Genomic DNA, 18,926 nt, shown 5'->3' on the forward strand with positions numbered 1-18,926 from the left:
ATATGTCTCCCCAGATCCTCAACCCCACTCCAGGAATAGGTCACGGACCACAGTTAGGATTTCTAAAAATCTTTATCCTTTTTGGTCCTTGTCATTTTTAAATTAATTAATTGTACAATTAAATTGTTTCCCTGTTAACAACCTAACCTCCAAAAGAGCATAGACGATGTCTGCCTTGTTTGCCACTTTACTCCTAGCCCCTGGCAATGCTTAGCACATAGTAAGTTCTCGATAAATGTTTGTCAGATTAATAAAACTGTTTTTCTGCCATCCCATTTAAAGTATTCTAATTAAGATTATTTCATATACCATATCCCATCAACTTTGTTAGACTTTAACAAGATACATTTATCACTAAAATTATAACAAATATATAGATAGGGTTTTTTTTTTTTTTAATTCAGATGACTTTTGACAGCCTTTATTGTCTCAAGGTCATTAAAATGTATATCGTTAGGCCAGAGAGGCGTCAGCTAAGCTGGTTAATAAAAATGCCAGGTGAGAAAACAATTCTGAATATGAGTTTGCTGCATACTTTATATATAGCCAGTTTGGGAATATTCTTGGTGTTATATGCTGCCTTCCTGTAAAGGAACTATACAACGATAAGTTATTTCACCAGCTTCACAGAAACAAAAGGAGTTGTCGATACACAACTGCATTAATTCAACAAATATTTTAGTATCTGCCATTCACTGCTAGGCATTCAGGATACAGTATTGGACAAAATAGTTTTGGTCTTTGACCTTTTGGAGCTTTAACTTTAATAGGAGCATTAGATATTTTTTAAATGATCACACCAAATATAAATTGTGGTTATTCTTACATAGGAGATTTAAAAGATACAAAAATTGGTTAATGGGTAGGAGTTACCACTTGCCAGGAAAGACTTCTGTAAAGAGAAGTGGAAAACCTTTAAGTTGACACTGGAGATAAGGTTATTCCAGGCCAAAAAGGACAGTATGTGCCCAGGCCCAGAAACAGGAAGGAACATGGCGGGTCTGCCCATAGTACAGAGATCAAGATGAAATGGAACTAAGATAAGCAGTGCCTGATCACATCAGCATATCCCTGCAGCACTTCAAGAAGCTACATGGATCAGCATGTTGAGATTTGAAAACAATGGCTTTGGCTGCAGTATAGAAAATGAATTAGTAGACACCAAGAATAAAATTAGACAGATCAGGGATGGGAGTATTCCTGAACTTTAGGTGAGAGAGAATGTGGCTTGGACTAGAACTATGGTAATGGAAGATAGTAGTGGATTCAAGATGTATTTGGTGGTAAATGTCACAGGACTTAGTGATGGATAGGCTATGAGTGAAGGGGGACAGATACCTTAAGCAACCAATAAGATGGTATTGCCATTTGCTTAAATTGAGCTGCTGGAGGAGAAGCAAGTTGAGGTCAAAAAGAGAAGATTTCAGGTATATGTTCAGGCATTGGATAGGGTGTTCAGAGGTAATTGAATAGACTGGATTAAAGCTGAAAATGTAAATTTAAAGAGTTGCCGTCATCTCGGTGGCATGTGAAGCTATGGGAATAGATGAGATTGCTTAGAGAATGCAAAGTAAGAATGGAGTCCAAAACTGAGCCCTGAAGAACTTGAACGCTCAGAAGTCAACTGATAGAAAACCAGCAAAGCAGACTTAGGTGGTACAGGTAGATTTAGGATCGAAACCAGGAGAGAGTGACATCTTGTAAGCCAAGCTAAGAGTCTGTCAGGAAGGAAGCCTTGACGGACTGTGCCAAATGCTGCAGAGAAAAGTAGAGTGAGGTTAAAAATTTAGATTGGCAATATGAAGCTCATTGGTGGCCTTGACAAGTTGTCTTTTTGATGTAGTGTATGGAAGCCAATTAAGACTAGATTGTAGTGTGAATTGAAGTGCATGTTGCCAATTTATTCAAGAAGTTTGCCTGTGAAGGAAAGTAGCTAACAGGACAGTCATCATTGGAGAGAAAGTGGGGGGTCTCTAAAGGAGGTATATATCTTGAGTGTTTTAGTTTGAGTTTTATCTTTTATTTTATTTTACTTAGTTACTTTTTGGGTTGAGTTTTATTTCTTATTTTACTTACTTACTTACTTATTTAAAGACAGGTTCTTGCTCAGTCACCCAAGCTGGAATTCAGTGGCGTGATCTTGGCTCACAGTAACCTCCACCTCCTGGGATTCTCCTGCCTCAACCTCCCAAGTAGCTGAGATTACAGGCGCATGCCACCATGTCAGGCTAATTTTTGTATTTTTAGTAGTGACAGGGTTTCACCATGTTGGCCAGGCTGGTCTTGAACTCCTGACTTCAAGTGATCCACCCCTCTTGGCCTCCCAAAGTGCAGGGATTACAGATGAGAGCCACCTCGACCAGCTGGGCTTTATTTTTTAATAATGAGATTGTAGAATATGGTTAAGGGGGAACTGGTTCCAAAACAGGGAGAAGTTACATCAGCAAAGAAAAGAAGAGGAATAACCAGTGGTACGAGGTTCTTAACAAAAATGGGCAGCAATGCAGTTTAGAGCGGTGATAATGAATTTCTGCTGATGCTAGTGTGTTTACTTCAGTGATTTTTAAGTAAGATTAAGAATTTTTCTCAAAACAATACACGAGGAAATTGTATTCCTTTAGAGAGCAATGAAAATATGCCCCATGTCTTGGAAAGATGACTTATTTTTTCCTTCCTCCCAGGTTATCGGTAAAGAGATAGACCAAAGAAGTCAAGCTGCTCTTAAATGTCTTTTAAGCAGGCTGATGTTCACTTTGCCCACAAATAACAGAAGACTTCTTGGACCTTAAGTTTAGGCGACACAAGAAATTTATTTGCATCTATAATTATGCAATGACTTCCTGATAAACAGTACAGTTATTTGGTAAAATTTCTAGATGTACTGATTTCTCTTTCAAAATATTGGTAACAGGGTATTCTTGTTTTTAAAGGACTGTAATATAACAAGATTTTTTAAATGTTCCTGAAATAATTATTTTGGCTGAAAGTCAAAAGCAGATCTGTTAAAAACTAATTATTTTAATAAATTCTTTTCTCATAGAGAGCATTTGACTACTTCAATTTAGCAGCAAATGCTGGCAATTCACATGCTATGGCCTTTTTGGGAAAGGTACTGTACATCCTTTGAATGTTTTATGTAATAGCAAGAGGTGTTTGCATAATTAGCATGTATTGTGTTCAGGATCTACAATTTACCAAAAATAAATTAGAAATAAAATTCCTAATGCAAAACTATTATATCTTAAAGTGCTATTCTGAGACATTTTCTTAGGCAACTTAAATATAACATAGTGTTTGCCCATCAGTATGTTAATTATCCATTGAAATTAGCTCTCACTGTCTGAGCTCCTCCTTTTTGTGTATTGTATGCAGTAATGAGGAATGCATTCTTGATGCTTTGCAGTTTTTGCTAAGACTCTCACAGTTGCCTATTTCATTCCATGCAGAATAGAGGCAATTAGAGTTTGTTGAAATTTGTCTGCAGAACTTTTGTCTTAAATGTGTTAACCATGACCCCCACCTCTTCTCAATGTAGCTATGTTCTCAAGCAAGGGAACATTTAAGTCTAGAGACTTTATAAATAAATTCCATCTGTCATGGAATAATCTCAAAACTTTCTTTTTCATTATTTTGAAACAGTATGAATCAATGGATATTTTCACTTCTAACTAAATCCTAAAGTAAGGAAGTTTAGATAGAATATGTCTCGAGGTTTTTACAAGTGGGAAATTTTATCATGATTTGCCTCATGATCATACTAGTTAATTGGAACATTTAAATATTCTAGCTGTTATATAGCATAGAACTTGGTATTCTTCCGTCTGTTTTTGCTAAGCATTTAAGAACTGTTCATTCCTTCTCTTTTGGTTTTTGCTCTGAACTACTGTCATTGTCTTCAAAAACTATTTTTTAAATTTATTGTTTCTTTAACATGTATGTGGATAAAGACAGTCTTGACCATTCTGTTTTTCTTTCTCTTGGCCCTTTATCATTCTCCATGCTGGATACTCTGATTGTTTAGTGTTTAAACCCTTTTTAAATAAACCTTTTAGTTACTTTGCTTCCTGAAGTTAAGACCCACTTGTGATCTTATCCTGGGGAAAGCAGTGGTAGAGGAGAAAGAAGAAGGAACACTGTGAGCATCTCCCGTTTTCTTTGTTGAATCACTGATCTGATCCTAAGCAACTTATTAACCATTTGACTGCCCTGGAATAGAGTGAGAAAAGTGATTCATCTTGGGCTTAAAGATTTCCCCTGAGACTGATATATGAGCTGATTTTATGTATTCATGTTTACAAAGAAGTCCTAAATTTGAGATGACATCAAAATATATAATTACTAAAATGTTTGCTTTTAAGAGTTTGCTTCTCATTCTTTTTTCTGTTTTCTTTTTTTTTTTTTTTTTTTTTTTTTTTTTTTTTTTTTTTTTGAGATGAGGTCTTCCTTTGTCACCCAGGCTGGAGTGCAGTGGCAAGCTCTCTGCCTCCTAGGCACAAGTGATTCTGCTGCCTCAGCCTCCCAAGTAGCTGGGATTACAGGCATGTGCCACCACACCTGGCTAATTTTTATATTTTTAGTAGAGACAGGGTTTTGCCATATTGACTAGGCTGGTCTCAAACTCCTCACCTCGGGTGATCTGCCCGCCTTAGCCTCCCAAAGTGCTAGAACTGCCAGCATCAGCAACCGCACCCAGCCTTTTCTTTTAATTCTAAAATATCCTGTGGGGAATTCTAAATTTTTTGGAAATGATTTCATGAGATCTAACAAAAGCCAAAAGGAGATAATAAAGGAGAAAAACGTACTTGAAGAGAGGGTTACAGCTCTTACTCAAATTGGGGTCTGTTTTCCAGATGTATTCGGAAGGAAGTGACATTGTCCCTCAGAGTAATGAGACAGCTCTCCACTACTTTAAGAAAGCTGCTGACATGGTAAGACTTTGTCTCAGTGTACTGAAAGGTGTACCATATTACTAATAATTTAATAAATAAATTTGTCATATTAAAGGGTTAATCTTAACCAACTAACACTATACATTATTGAAACCACTTATTAAATATGATTCATATGAATGTATTAATTAGACAAAGCCCTCTGGATAAAAAGAAATTTTTTTAGGAACCAGATTGTTGATTTTTAAGTTTCATTGAGAAGTTTCCTAATCAGGGAAATACTGATTTTTAGTAACGGAACTGGTAGTTATATAATCTACCTATTAGTAACGCAACATGAAATTTAAAAGTTTACATAATAGTATACTTTTCATAATTGTAGTACGTAATTTAGGCTTTCTTTGGCTCAGAAAACTGCATATGAATACCTAAAACCTTGTATGTCTTCAGTATGTACACTTACCTCTCTGTCAACTCTTATACATGTTAATGCACTTCCAGATGTCACTTGAATGCTTCCCTAAGGAATGCTATGACAGTCTTTTTAAAGATGTCTTCTGTCCCTCTAAGTCAAGGTGAATTATGGAGTTTTTCTTTCTAGTCCAAAACAGTGATTCTCTTTGCTCCATGACACTCCAATAATCCTAAGTATATCTTTGGTACCTGATAGCAGCATTGCTGTTATTACATGATTGTGCTATTATTACAAGATGTTCCATGTTATATTTCCTCTTTATTGGGGTGGGACGTTACCAATGAAAAACTGCAAAAATGTGACCTGCTTTTAATTTTGATGAAATACATCAGCCATGCTTTATGTCATAAATTCATGGTCATAAAGTAACTCACCAAAATTTAATTCTAAATGAGTTTACTGTGTACTCTTTTTCAGCAAATTACCCAAAGCCCCCAAATGTCTAAAAGTCAATATTATGTTTAGTCTGATAAGAAGAAAGTTTTGTTTTGAATGGAAAAGTACTAAGACATGTTTTTGAATATGCTTATAAATGATTTTTTTGCAGTTATTTATTCTTGCCTATTTTTTAATGAATTCTTTTCCTTTTTCGTCTGATTTCTCTGGTTTGCAGGGCAACCCAGTGGGACAGAGTGGCCTTGGAATGGCCTACCTCTACGGGAGAGGGGTTCAAGTTGTAAGTGTTCAGTCTGACGTTCTGACTTTAATGAGCAGTTGGCTGGAGAGGTAGGGATGTGTTCCTTAATTAGCTTCCAGTCAGCCAAGGTGGTGCTGTTCCATTGTAAGCAAAGCTGAACTTCCTGTTGTCTGAGTTTGTCTCACTACCACTTCACACCCGACAGACACCATCTCCACTGTCTTAGAACAGCTCTATGTCTGACACTTTCTCCCAAAGGTGTGGAGCTATTTCTTGTTCTTTCATCTCTGCTCTCTGCCCCACCTACTCTAACCATTTCTCGGGACTTAAACATCTCCTTGCCTACTTTTTTACTTAAGCCTGAATAAATGCATAATTGCCTTTCATTTAGGAGGAGGAAAGCTTTCTGTTCTGCCCTTTGCCCCTTCTAGCTACCACCTCTCTCCTCCCAGCCCTTCACTCAGAGCCAAACTAAGCTGCTGCTATTCACTCTTGAGTTCTTAGCAATCAAACTTCTTTATGAAACTAGACTCTGTACAGATCACCAGTAACCTCCTAAATGTTAGTCCAATTGACATTTTTTTTGGTTCTGCCTCACTTGACCTCTCCCTTGTGTTCTGAGTCTGGGTTTCCTTGGCCATTGCATCTTATCCTTCTGTGCAACCTCCTCATGTTGGATGTCCCTGGATTCATGTTGCTGTTTTCTTTCTATCTGATCTTTCCAAGTAATGTGTCCTTTTAATTTGAGGCTGAAACTAAGAGCTATGTTTAAGAGTCTAATCTATAGGTATTCTCTAACACAAAAGACAGTAATGTGTTCTCATTTTGAGGCCTTCTAGTCATTCCAGAACACTAAAATTCAGTAGTAACCTTTATTTTAACTTTTCTCCTTGAAGTATAATAATCATGTAGTGATTGGTAAGGTACACAGAGAAGAAATGAATAAGGAAAGAAGTTTCCTTCTTTAGTACTAGGAAAATTGAAGTTTAAAAAGGATTAATGGGTCAGCAGAGAAGACTGACTTTCTTAATTCCTGGTTCTACTAGTGTTTGTACTTTCTGAGAGCAGCATACAAATTGCTTTTCTTCACCACCTTAAATATTAATCCCCCTATGACTTAAAGTATGTTGTTATCTATTATAAGAATCAGAAGGTGGTCTTTTTAATGACTTATCGGCAATATTTTTGTATGCTTTGTTCATTTCTTTTAGTAGATCTAACTTTTGAGTATGCCAGCCTTTTGAGCTTTCTCATCATGAGATATCTTTTTCTACAGAATTATGATCTAGCCCTGAAGTATTTCCAGAAAGCTGCTGAACAAGGCTGGGTGGATGGACAACTGCAGCTTGGTTCCATGTACTATAGTAAGTAACACTGGAATTAATAATGGATACACCCTAAATTAAGCTGCTTTCCACTGGATGGCATTATGATAGGGAAATGGGTGTTACGAAATTCTGGCTGGTTAAAGGTTCTCCCAGTTCTATGATTTGTACATCTTGTTTTTCATTGTAAATTGTATTAATCTGTATCAGTATGTTAATTTGTGTTAGATTCACATATTTAGTAAGAATTCTTTCATTAGAGTTTTATTCCTCATATATAAAGATTCTCTGATGCTTAGCTAAATCTTACTTAGGTCTGTTATCTCATGTGATTTTTTTTTTTTTCTTACAGATGGCATTGGAGTCAAGAGAGATTACAAACAGGCCTTGAAGTATTTTAATTTAGCTTCTCAGGGAGGCCATATCTTGGCTTTCTATAACCTAGCCCAGATGCATGCCAGTGGCACTGGTGTGATGCGATCATGTCACACTGCAGTGGAGGTAAGGTCTTTTCTATCAGCTTGTGTGTAGGGAGTTGATTTGCCCAACAGGAAGGTCTACGCTTTTAATCCTGGTTTTCTTTGTTTTCTTCTATAATTCTAGACTCAGCCTACCTAGCTTTGATATACTGAGGGAAGACTGAGGGGTCTGTAACTATTTAGTCTCTTCCTATTATTTAGTCTCTCCCTAAAAGAATCAACTGTACAAGGGGAGATATTGGTGTCTGCAGTATCTCTACCACCTAAGACAATATCTGATAATAATCAGGATCAAAAAAATATATGAGCTGGGCACAATGGCACATGCCTGTACTCCCAGCTACTTAGGAGTTTGAGGTGGATGATGGCTTGAGCCCAGGAGTTCGAGACCAACCCGGACAACATAGCAAGAGCCTATCTCTTAAAAAAGAAAAGAAAAGAAAAGAACTGTACACTGAATGAATGTTCCAAAAAGGAATGCTAATAGCTCCTAATTGGAAGTTTTCCTGTTAGCTCTCTCGGACCTGGCACTTGAGAGTGACATTGATAAATGCTTAACAGAGTTTCTAAATCTCTGTGCTTTAGTTTACTCGCTTGTGGCTGTTAACAGGACTTAACCCATAGGGTGGTCCCTCATGAACCCCATGGGAGGTTTAAGAATGGCGGTACACACAAATCATTAGAACCTTGCCTGGGCAGAGTAAATGGTGATTTTTATAGCACAATAATTGTGTACTGTTAACTTTTTAAATAAACCTGTTGACTTCTAAAGAGTAAGTGACAACTTTAAATAAGTATCTCATACTTCTGTCTATTCAAGAAAGCTGCCAGAAATTGAAAGAGCAAGCTTAATAGTCACTTGTAGCCAAAGTACATAAGTGATTTTCTGGTATATATTTCTTATTTTGTTTTACTGATTTTTTTTTTCCCCCATTTCACACAGTTGTTTAAGAATGTATGTGAACGAGGCCGTTGGTCCGAAAGGCTTATGACTGCCTATAACAGCTATAAAGATGGCGATTACAATGCTGCAGTGATCCAGTACCTACTCCTGGCTGAACAGGGCTATGAAGTGGCACAAAGCAATGCAGCCTTCATTCTTGATCAGAGTAAGGTTCATTTTAGTCCTGCCTTAGGTTTAGAATGTACAAGTTCACATCGGGTTAATCTGTTCAAAAAGAAAAGCCACTGGGAAACAATTGTTATTATAACTGAAACTGAACACACATGCTTAAGTTGTTAATGTTTTACTTTAGCCATCATAGTTATATAACTAGATTTGACTGTAGAAATGGATTTGACATTCATTTTAAAATTAAGCACTTTCCATAAATACATTTTTCAAAATACAGTGGATACAAAAATGCCATTTTTCCAGCACTGTGCAGAAAAGTGGCTTAGTGGTCTCATTGATTCTATAAATAAAACATGTTTCACAGAGTAGTGACCTCTTGCATCCAGTCATTGCTTTGAACTCACTATTCTAGTTCAATCATTGTTTAATTTCAGTACTTGTTCAATTCTTCTTATATCCTAATTCTTGTTTAACTTATGCTCCACCTGTACTCCCTACTTGTACTCCCTACTTTGCAAATGAAAAGTGGGTCTAGTGCCTTTTCTTAAATGCCTGATTTTTGTTTTGTTTCTTTTTCTGTAGGAGAAGCAACCATCGTAGGTGAGAATGAAACTTATCCCAGAGCTTTGCTACATTGGAACAGGGCTGCCTCTCAAGGTGAGTGATAATTCAAGGATAAGAGTTTCACTCAGGGACCTCCCTATGTTGTTTATCTTCCATGAACATTAAATCATGTGATTCATCACCTTTAAATTAAGTAGAGGCTGGGTGTAGTGGCTCACGCCTGTAATCCTAGCACTTTGGGAGGCCAAGGCAGGAGGATCATTTGAGGTCAGGAGTTCGAAACAAGCCTGGCCAACATAGTGAAACCCTGTCTCTACTAAAAATACAAAAAAAAAAAAAATTAGCCAGGTGCCTATAATTCCAGCTACTCAGGAGGCTGAGACAGGAGAATCACTTGAACCCAGGAGATGGAGGTTACAGTGAGCCAAGATCATGCCACTGCACTCCAGCCTGGGTGATAGAGTGAGACTCTGTCTCCAAAACATATAATAATTAAGCAGAGAGATACTGTGAATTAATTTGTTTGCATATTACTGGTATTTATTCTTAACATAGAAGTTTCTAGAGCCAGAGTTTCTAAATTGGATTGTAAGGACTTTGTACTACACATTTCCATCAAGCTATGATTCACTCTGGTTTCTAGTTTGAGGCCAGTATGCTGTGTGAAATGGGAATTCAATGGAATTAAATAGAATATATGATAGAACATTAGTCTGAAACCTGAAAGACTGTAACTTTTCCCTCACTCTTTTTTCTTTTGAATATTTATTTTTTATACATGTTTCTCTTAACATTCTCTGCTTGTTCCTTCTCTAAGCCTAAATGGTCAAGCTGGACTCTTTTTTTTTTTTTGAGATGGGCTCTTACTCTGTCACCCACCTGGAGTGCAGTGGTGCGATCGTGGCTCACTGCAACCTCCGCCGCTTGGGTTCAAGTGATTCTCCTGCCTCAGCGTCCGTAGCTGGGACTACAGGCACAAGCCACATGCCTGGCTTATTTTTTATGTTTTAGTAGAGACCGGTTTCACCTTGTTAGCCAGGCTGGTCTCAATCTCCCAACCTCATGATTCACCCGCCTCGGCCCTCAAAGTGCTGGGATTACAGGCGTGAGCCACTGTACCCAGCCAAAGCTGGACTACTTTAAAATGTAAATGACATGATAAAATAGAGCCTGATTATTTACTTAGGAGTGTTAGTGAAAGAAGGGAGTACAACTTGAGTATCCTTTATCTGAAATGCTTAGGACCAGAGTGTTTCATATTTCAGATTTTTTTTTTGGTTTTTTTTGTGTGTGTGTGTTTGGAATATTTGCACATATTGTTTGAGCATCCTTAATAAGAAATCTGAAATGCTCCAGTGACCACTTCCTTTAATGACTTTGAACATCAAGTTTCAGGTTTTAGAGCATTTCAAATTTCAAATTTTTGAATTAGGGATATTGAACCTATCCCCCAGCACACACCAACTTGGTTTTATCTCTCTCTATTCCAAAGCCTTCTGCAGAAGAGCTACACTTCTAGTTTAAATCTGTACTGGATTTTATAACTTGGCTGAAAGGATTTGTTACAAAGTTTGTGTACTACAAATTAAAAGTCTTTGTTTTATGTAAGCATGTTAACAGGAGGAAAGAAAAATTTGGTCTGTTTTAAACATACTTTATTTATTGGCAGTTTTGCATTTAACTTTTGTTTAAGGCTATACTGTGGCTAGAATTAAGCTCGGAGACTACCATTTCTATGGATTTGGCACCGACGTAGATTATGAAACTGCATTTATTCATTACCGTCTGGCTTCTGAGCAGCAGCACAGTGCACAAGCTATGTTTAATTTGGGATATATGCATGAGAAAGGACTGGGCATTAAACAGGTGAGTGTAGCTTCCAGACACGTTTGAATAATATACTTGTGATTGGGGAAAACACTTGCGTTTGTATAGAAAATAGACTTTCCTTGACATTCAGTTGGATTTCAGGTCACTAAATTATGGGACTGATTTGTACTATTTCAGAAGACTGCCCTTCCATCTCTCATCTTCCAGGACACACAGAGACACACAGATACTACTATCTACTCTGTTCTATTTAGGGATTAAGCTGAAGACAGACTCATGAAAATGGAAGTGCCATGCTGCCTCTGCTGATTACTACTTGTTTGAGAAACTATCTGTCAATCTTCAGCCAAATTCTGTTATTTCTAAATTATTTTGGAATGAATTAAATGTATTCTACTGATAAATTTATTTCTGATTCTTAACACCTTCCTAATGAAGTCTGACCTTCTCTGGACTCATGACTTAACGGTTTTGCCTATGTTTCCCCACAAAGCGGGAAAAACTACAGACCCCCTTGTGCATTTTTAAGTTGGCATTTAAGTTTTTTCTTAGGTTTCAAAGGGTCTAAATTCTAGCTATTTGAAGCATTAACATTTTTAAGTAAAATTATTTATTTATGCTTAAAATATCCTGTAGAATCTAAATAACAATTTAATACCCACTCACCATTATTAATTTTTTTTAGAAATATACAAGCAAGTTCTTTAATTGAAAGTTGTTATGGCTTTTCCTGTTTCCCTAAATTTATATTTTCTACCACAACTTCTGTAGAATGTAATACTAATGTATTGTTTTTAATGTTTAGTTTTTTTAATTGATCACTCTGTCGTACTTATCTGAAACAAATATATAAATTCATTTTGAATTTTATTACCAGTGATCTAAGTGTTAAGAAAAATTCATGAGATATTACTAGTCACAGTTGATCACTTAATACATTGTTGATCAAATCTACAAAATATGTTTTGATAAAACTTTGCTTTCATATTATTAATTGAAAATGCAATGGGTCAGGCACAGTGTCTCACACCTGTAATCCCAGCACTTTGGGAGGCTGAGGTGGGTGGATCATGAGGTCAAATAGATTGAGACCATCCTGGCCAACATAGTGAAACCCCGTCTCTGCTAAAAAGACAAAAGTTAGCTGGGCATGGTGGCGCACACCTGTAGTCCCAGCTACTCGGGAGGCTGAGGCAGGAGAATCACTTGCAGAAAGCCGAGATTGCACCACTGCACTCAAGTCTGGTGACAGAGCAAGACTCAGTCTCAAAAAAAAAAAAAAGAAAATGCATTTCTTTTTTTTTTTTTTTGAGACGGAGTTTCGCTCTTGTTGCCCAGGCTGGAATGCAATGGCGCGATCTCAGCTCACCGCAACCTCTGCCTCCTAGGTTCAAACAATTCTCCTGCCTCAGCCTCCTGAGTAGCGGAGATTACAGGCACGTGCCACCATGCCCAGCTAATTTTTTGTATTTTTAGTAGAGACGGGGTTTCACCATGTTGACCCGGATGGTCTCGATCTCTTGACCTCGTGATCCACCCACCTCGGCCTCCCAGAGTGCTGGGATTACAGGCGTGAGCCACCATGCCCGGCCAGAAAATGCGTTTCTTAATGAGCAAAATGGAGTATTTGTTAAAAAATTATTGAGTAGATTTAGCATTCATTCTGTTTTTCATTTTTTAAAATGTATGACTAGAATGTCGTTCACATAAATACGTATATGAAAATGAGAAGAGTTTCATTACAGCATGATCACATAGTTCTTTAAACTGCCTTAACAGTTAGATGGCAATAATCAGAGTAACTTGTCGTTAGAAATTATTCCTAATAATCAATCCCCTAACCACTTAATTAGGGCCCTCTTCAGTTACATTGAAAGCAAAGAATTAGAAACCGAAAACTTGTGAAAGCATGTGTTCCCTGACACTGGAGCCTTTCACTTTTCCCTTTTTCTAGGAAGAGTATTGAAAAGGCTTTACCAAGATTTATGAGATGGACTGTTAATTATACTCCTTCCTGTGCCACTTAAAGGCCCTTTGTTGACCTAACTCTGCTTAAGGATTGAGGGAAAGTTAAGTTCGTTTTTGCTAATTCGCTATTTTCTTGACAAAAGGCTGCTGCTTTGTTCACATTTGGACATTTTATTTTAATTTCAATATGTAAATGTTTATATTTTAAACTTACCTTAGTATTTAAAATATTACTAATATTAGATACTTAAATATAGTTCAGTCAAGGCTCTGGAGCTGCAAACTCAGTACATTCAACTTCTGGAAGATCTCTGCCGCTTAATGGAGGAATTGAAGCCTGTCTTTATTATCAAACCAGTCATCTAGTGTCCCATATTAGACTCAGTTTCTATCAGAAAGGCTGACAGGTTTTTTTTCTTTTTTTTTTTTTTTTAATGGAGATGGGGTACCACTATTTTCCTTAGATTTGTCTCGATCTCCTGGGTACTCAAGCACCTCGGCCTCCAAAAGTGCTGAGATTGCAGGTGTGAGCTACTGCACCTAGCTGACTCTATTTTTAATTCAATTGAAGTTTAACATAACTAATATAAAGATCATACATAAGTAAGTTATGGTTTTCATAGAGTACATCTAGTAATACTATACTGACTGTAGATTAAAATGCTATAACTAATAATCTGTTTTTATAATAGGTTATAAAACAAGAAAATTAATGTGCTCTTCTAATTTAATTTGTAATACAATGTATAGCTAATAATATAAATTCTTGTAAATAAAGATATAATAAAAGGCATAGTATTCCTTTGATAAGAGTAGAGGGAGCAAAGTTGTGTTTAGCTTTTGAGAATAAATAATCATGTATAAAAATCAGTACTCCGTTACTTTTTGTAAGACACCAGGATCACGTTTTCTGGTTTTTTTTTTTTTTTTTTTTTGGAAGTTTAAAATATTCATGCTACTAATACTAAAAACAATCTAGCATTTAACATAGGAAAATATTAAATAATATGAAGATTGACTATTGGAAAAAAATTATATTATTTGTTAAGTTTTAATTACACACTGTTGAATCTATTTAATGACCCTAGTGAATCATCCACAGAGTGTTTATGAGTCGCATGAAGTTTGATCCATGAGCTTGAAAAATACAGCAGTCCAAAAAACCATTTGAATTATATTTTTCTTAAAAAATCAGATACTAACCATGCTGTTACCATTATTTGAAGATCCTCTTCTTGACACACCCTAAAGACAAAAATAAGGAATAGCTAAAAGTAACTGCTTGCATTTAAATACGTTGGTGAGGGGGAGTCATTTTTGGTCTTTAGCCTTTCTTACTCATGTCTCATGAAATTCTTAAGAGTTTGGTATCCTTTGATAATAAGGAGTAGAAATGAGATTTTTAAGTGAAAATTCCCACCATGCCATTCTATTACATATCTGAATTCAGAACACTCTAGCCTGGGCCAAAATTAAGAATGACTTGTTTCACCCTTTACAGACATATATCTAACACAGGGAAACACAAGATGCCCTAATAAGGGTTTATAATTAGTCAATAAAGGAGCCTTCTTTAGAACCAGTATTTCATGGTATCACTTTCAGTGGTAGCCCCTGAGATTTTTACATCCCAAGGCAGTGCACTTGAGGAAAGAGTGGGGTAGATAAGGGTTATGCCCTCCTTTTGCAAAGTGGAGAAACATTGCTGTGCACGCAGGCCTATTCTCAGCAGATCCCTTTTAGGAAAAAGCACATATGGAAGTTGCAGAATTGCAGAATAGAGTTCCTTAACATGTCCATGCAAGTACCTCTTAAAAAATTTGTTTCTTCTGTTTTGGAGACAGGGTCTCTCTCTGTCACCCAGGCTGAAGTACTGTGGCGCCATCTCACCTCATTGCAACCTCTGCCTCCTGGGTTCAAGCAATCCTCCCACATCAGCCTCTCAGGTAGCTGGGACTACAGGCAGCTGCCACCACACACAGCTAATTTGGCTTATTTTTTTGTAGAGAGTTTCACTGTGTTGCTCAGGCTGGTCTTGAACTCCTGGCCTCAAGTGACCCTCCTGCCTCACCCTCCCAAGGCATTGGAATAACAGGAGTGATGCACCATGCCTGGCCTCTGTTGTAAAATCTTGAGTGTCTCTACCCCACTTTGAAGATTACTGTCCCAAACTGAAACCAGACATTGCTTACCCTGATTGAAGTTTTTTTTTTGTTTTGTTTTTTGTTTTTTGTTTTTTTTTTTTGTAAGACGGGGTTTCGCTCTTGTTACCCAGGCTGGAGTGCAATGGCGCGATCTCGGCTCACCGCAACCTCTGCCCGCTGCGTTCAGGCAATTCTCCTGCCTCAGCCTCCTGAGTAGCTGGGATTACAGGCATGCGCCACCATGCCCAGCTAATTTTTTGTATTTTTAGTAGAGGCGGGGTTTCACCATGTTGACCAGGATGGTCTCGATCTCTTGACCTTGTGATCTGCCCGCCTTGGCCTCCCAAAATGCTGGGATTACAGGCTTGAGCCACCGCGCCCGGCCTCTGAAGTTTTAAGTAGCAAAAGATTAGTGTGAGTCTCAGAGGTTGCCCTCGGAAATCTCTAGGTTAATAGTGTCAATGCATGGATATATGGCTGTATCCAGCATATCTACACAGCAAATGAGATGTTACATTGGGGAAAAATGAGTTTTTAATAAGTTTTTCAGTATTAAGCAGTTAGATAAAAACAAATTTTACCCAAGTAAAGCTTGTCATTTTTCTTTAGGTGAGGGAAACTTATTTTTAAAATGAAAACCTCAAAGGTAGAATAAATTTGTCTAATATGTACACTAAATATTTTTACTTATTTTGACAAGAAATGCATTTTTGTTTCCTCCCTGTATTATAGGATATTCACCTTGCAAAACGTTTTTATGACATGGCGGCTGAAGCCAGCCCTGATGCACAAGTTCCAGTCTTCCTAGCCCTCTGCAAATTGGGTGTTGTCTATTTCTTGCAGTACATACGGGAAACAAATGTAAGTGGTCCATGCCTCTTTTAATCAAAGTATAAATGATGAAAGCTCTGTCCTGGAGGTTTGTAGTTCAGAAGTTGAGAAGCACAGGGAAAAGCGTCCTGCAAGTATCAGGTGGGTTCCCTTCTTCCGCTCAGCTCAGGTCCTAGAGGAGCTTATCAGGGGAGGGATAAATGCAGGCACAAAGCAGTTACTGCAGTTGTAGGTAGCATTTGATACTTCCTAACGCTGAAGCATTTTTCATGGATGCAAATGGCTTCTGGTTTAGGAAAAACTGAGACAGATCAACAGCCGTTTGAAACAGTACTTAAATTCAGTAAACATTAAATCAGATGACCACTTGGCAGTGGCTCAAACCAGTTCCTTAAAAAGAAAAAGAAAAAAAGAACTTGAGAGCCTGCCCGGGTTGTTGTATTTCAGATTCTTCTGATAGTGAAACATTAAGTTGAAAACACCACCCGAGTTTTCTTCTCTAAAAATAGCTTGAATTATTTAAATAGGCTAATGGGAGAACCTAAATAGGAAGTGGTTACCTGTTTTCTTCAGAATTGCCAACTTTAGTTGCCAATACCGGTATGTAGGTACTCTTGGATTCTGCCAGCTTTACATTTTGTTTCCAGTACTGTAGTTCCTAGAATGGATTAACTGGTGCAGCATTTGACTCTGAAAACCCTAAGATGTTCAGAGACATTGTTTCTAACATAGGCTTATTCAGGACCAGAAAAGTTTATTCAAGACCAAAAAAGGATGATGTTTCACCCTTTTGTTAATGTCTTTGAGTATTACATTCAAGAACAGGCTTTCCCTCGTGTTTGTCACAGGCATAAATGTAGTCCATGCTGCTCCAACATCAATAAAAAGAAATGGACTTGTCTAGTCCATGCAACTGAAGTCCTCCACAGATAGGACTCTAGAGCACTGGTCTTACGGGGCTCTTTCCTCCCAGTTGCTTATACATGTGTAATGTCAGTTGCTATAATCAAATGGTATCATGATGCAGGTGTGCTGTAACCACTGCCAGTTGAAACAATCTTTATTTCTTTAATTAAAAAGCTGACCATGCTGGGCATGGTGGCTCAAGCCTGTCATCCCAGCACTTTGTGAGGCCGAGGCGGGTGGATCACGAGGTCAAGAGATCGAGACCATCCTGGTCAACATGGTGAAACCCCGTCTGTACTAAAAATACGAAAAATTAGCTGGGCATGGTGGCATGTGCCTGTAATCCCGGCTACTCAGGAGGCTGAGGCAGGAGAATTGCCTGAACCCAGGAGGCGGAGGTTGCAGTGAGCCGAGATCACGCCATTGCACTCCAGCCTGGGTAACAAGAGCAAAACTCCATCTCAAAAAAAATAATAAAAAATAAAAAAATTAAAAAAGCTGACCATGTGGCAGCCTACTGTTTCTCTTAGTACTATTTCAAACCCTTATCTCTCATAATTTTTATTACTAACTGTTAGTTATAGTCTAGGATTTCATCTTCCAGTATGATGTACTGGGTATATTATATCTCTCTTTTTTTAATACAGAAGTATAAAGAAGAGAGTAATATGCCCCATAAGCCTACCACCTAGCTATTCCAACTAAAAAGAAAAGGAGAGTCCAAGACTAATAAGTATCGATCGTAAGAAAGTCAAACAGTGCAGAATAACACAAATCTCCCATCCCGGATTCTTCCCCAGCGAACACAGTTAGTGGTTTCTTGTCATTTTTTTTTTTTTTTTCTCAGAAAAATTTAGCACCTGTACCTACTAATGTGTTACAGAGATCTTTCGAATGTAATTTCATTTTTAAAATTATACCCTACATTTACTTTCTTAATGGGTAAGTATAATAGAAGTCAGAAAGTATCAGAAATAAGTGATACTAGAACAATTCGAATGTCATAGGCTAAGAACATAACTCTTAAGTTTAAATTCATGTGTTAAATATTTTGTGTTTTAGTTAAATACTAATTGAGAAGCATTATTCGTTCAGCTATTAAATATTTGAGTTCCTGCTATTTTCAGTTACATGGGAATAGTGAAATGGCCCCACTGTCATGGAACAGAGCTTTCCAGCTGGTGTGCTTTCACTGCCAATAGGTTCCCTGTGCCAAGATACTAATTTCTACCCTTGGCTTGCCACTGTTTTTTTCTTTCTTTCTTTTTTTTTTTTTTTTGAGAGTCTCACTATCTCACCCAGGCTGGAGTGTAGTGGCACAGTCTCGGCTCACTGCACCCTCCACCATGCCCAGTTAATTTTTGTTATTTTTAGTAGAGACAGGATTTTGCTGTGTTGGCCAGGCTGGTCTTGAACTTCTGGCCTCAAGTGATCCACCCACCTCGGCCTCCCAAAGTGCTGGGATTACAAGGCGTGAGCCCCTGCACCTGGCCCTAGTGACTTTTTTTTTCAAATATTTTGTGTGAAAAATGGTTAAAATTAGTGGATTGGATTACTGATGGAAAGAACACTGTCAGACATTTTATATTGAATATCAACTGTTATGCATTAATAGGTCAGTTCGTCAGACACATTATTTTGAGCTTCAGTTGAAGGCTTTTAAAGCCCCTTTAAACACACACATTTTGAGCTTTAATTAAAGGCTTTTAAAACCCCTTTAAACAACACACACACACACACACACACACAGAGCAAAATGTTTTTAAAACCAATTATTTTATTTATTTTTGAATTTTTTTTGTT

The 18,926-nt window shown here is 37.5% G+C and overlaps 1 protein-coding gene across 4 annotated transcripts in view; it reads left to right on the forward strand.

Moving 5' to 3' along the window:
• SEL1L (SEL1L adaptor subunit of SYVN1 ubiquitin ligase) overlaps nucleotides 1–18,926 on the forward strand; it is a 59,203-nt gene that overhangs the window by 38,942 nt on the left and 1,335 nt on the right. Inside the window, exons 12-20 of one of the 4 annotated variants that reach the window (XM_003924619.4) lie at nucleotides 3,041–3,109; nucleotides 4,851–4,928; nucleotides 5,978–6,040; nucleotides 7,278–7,365; nucleotides 7,679–7,827; nucleotides 8,749–8,914; nucleotides 9,463–9,537; nucleotides 11,138–11,310; nucleotides 16,119–16,247. In XM_003924619.4, coding sequence (XP_003924668.1) covers nucleotides 3,041–3,109; nucleotides 4,851–4,928; nucleotides 5,978–6,040; nucleotides 7,278–7,365; nucleotides 7,679–7,827; nucleotides 8,749–8,914; nucleotides 9,463–9,537; nucleotides 11,138–11,310; nucleotides 16,119–16,247 — 990 coding nt within the window. The other 3 variants (XM_074392877.1, XM_074392878.1, XM_010335349.3) reach the window with 3 other exon arrangements.

The sequence above is a fragment of the Saimiri boliviensis genome, chromosome 2, assembly GCF_048565385.1.
Source record: "Saimiri boliviensis isolate mSaiBol1 chromosome 2, mSaiBol1.pri, whole genome shotgun sequence".
NCBI classification, from domain to species: Eukaryota; Metazoa; Chordata; class Mammalia; order Primates; family Cebidae; genus Saimiri; species Saimiri boliviensis.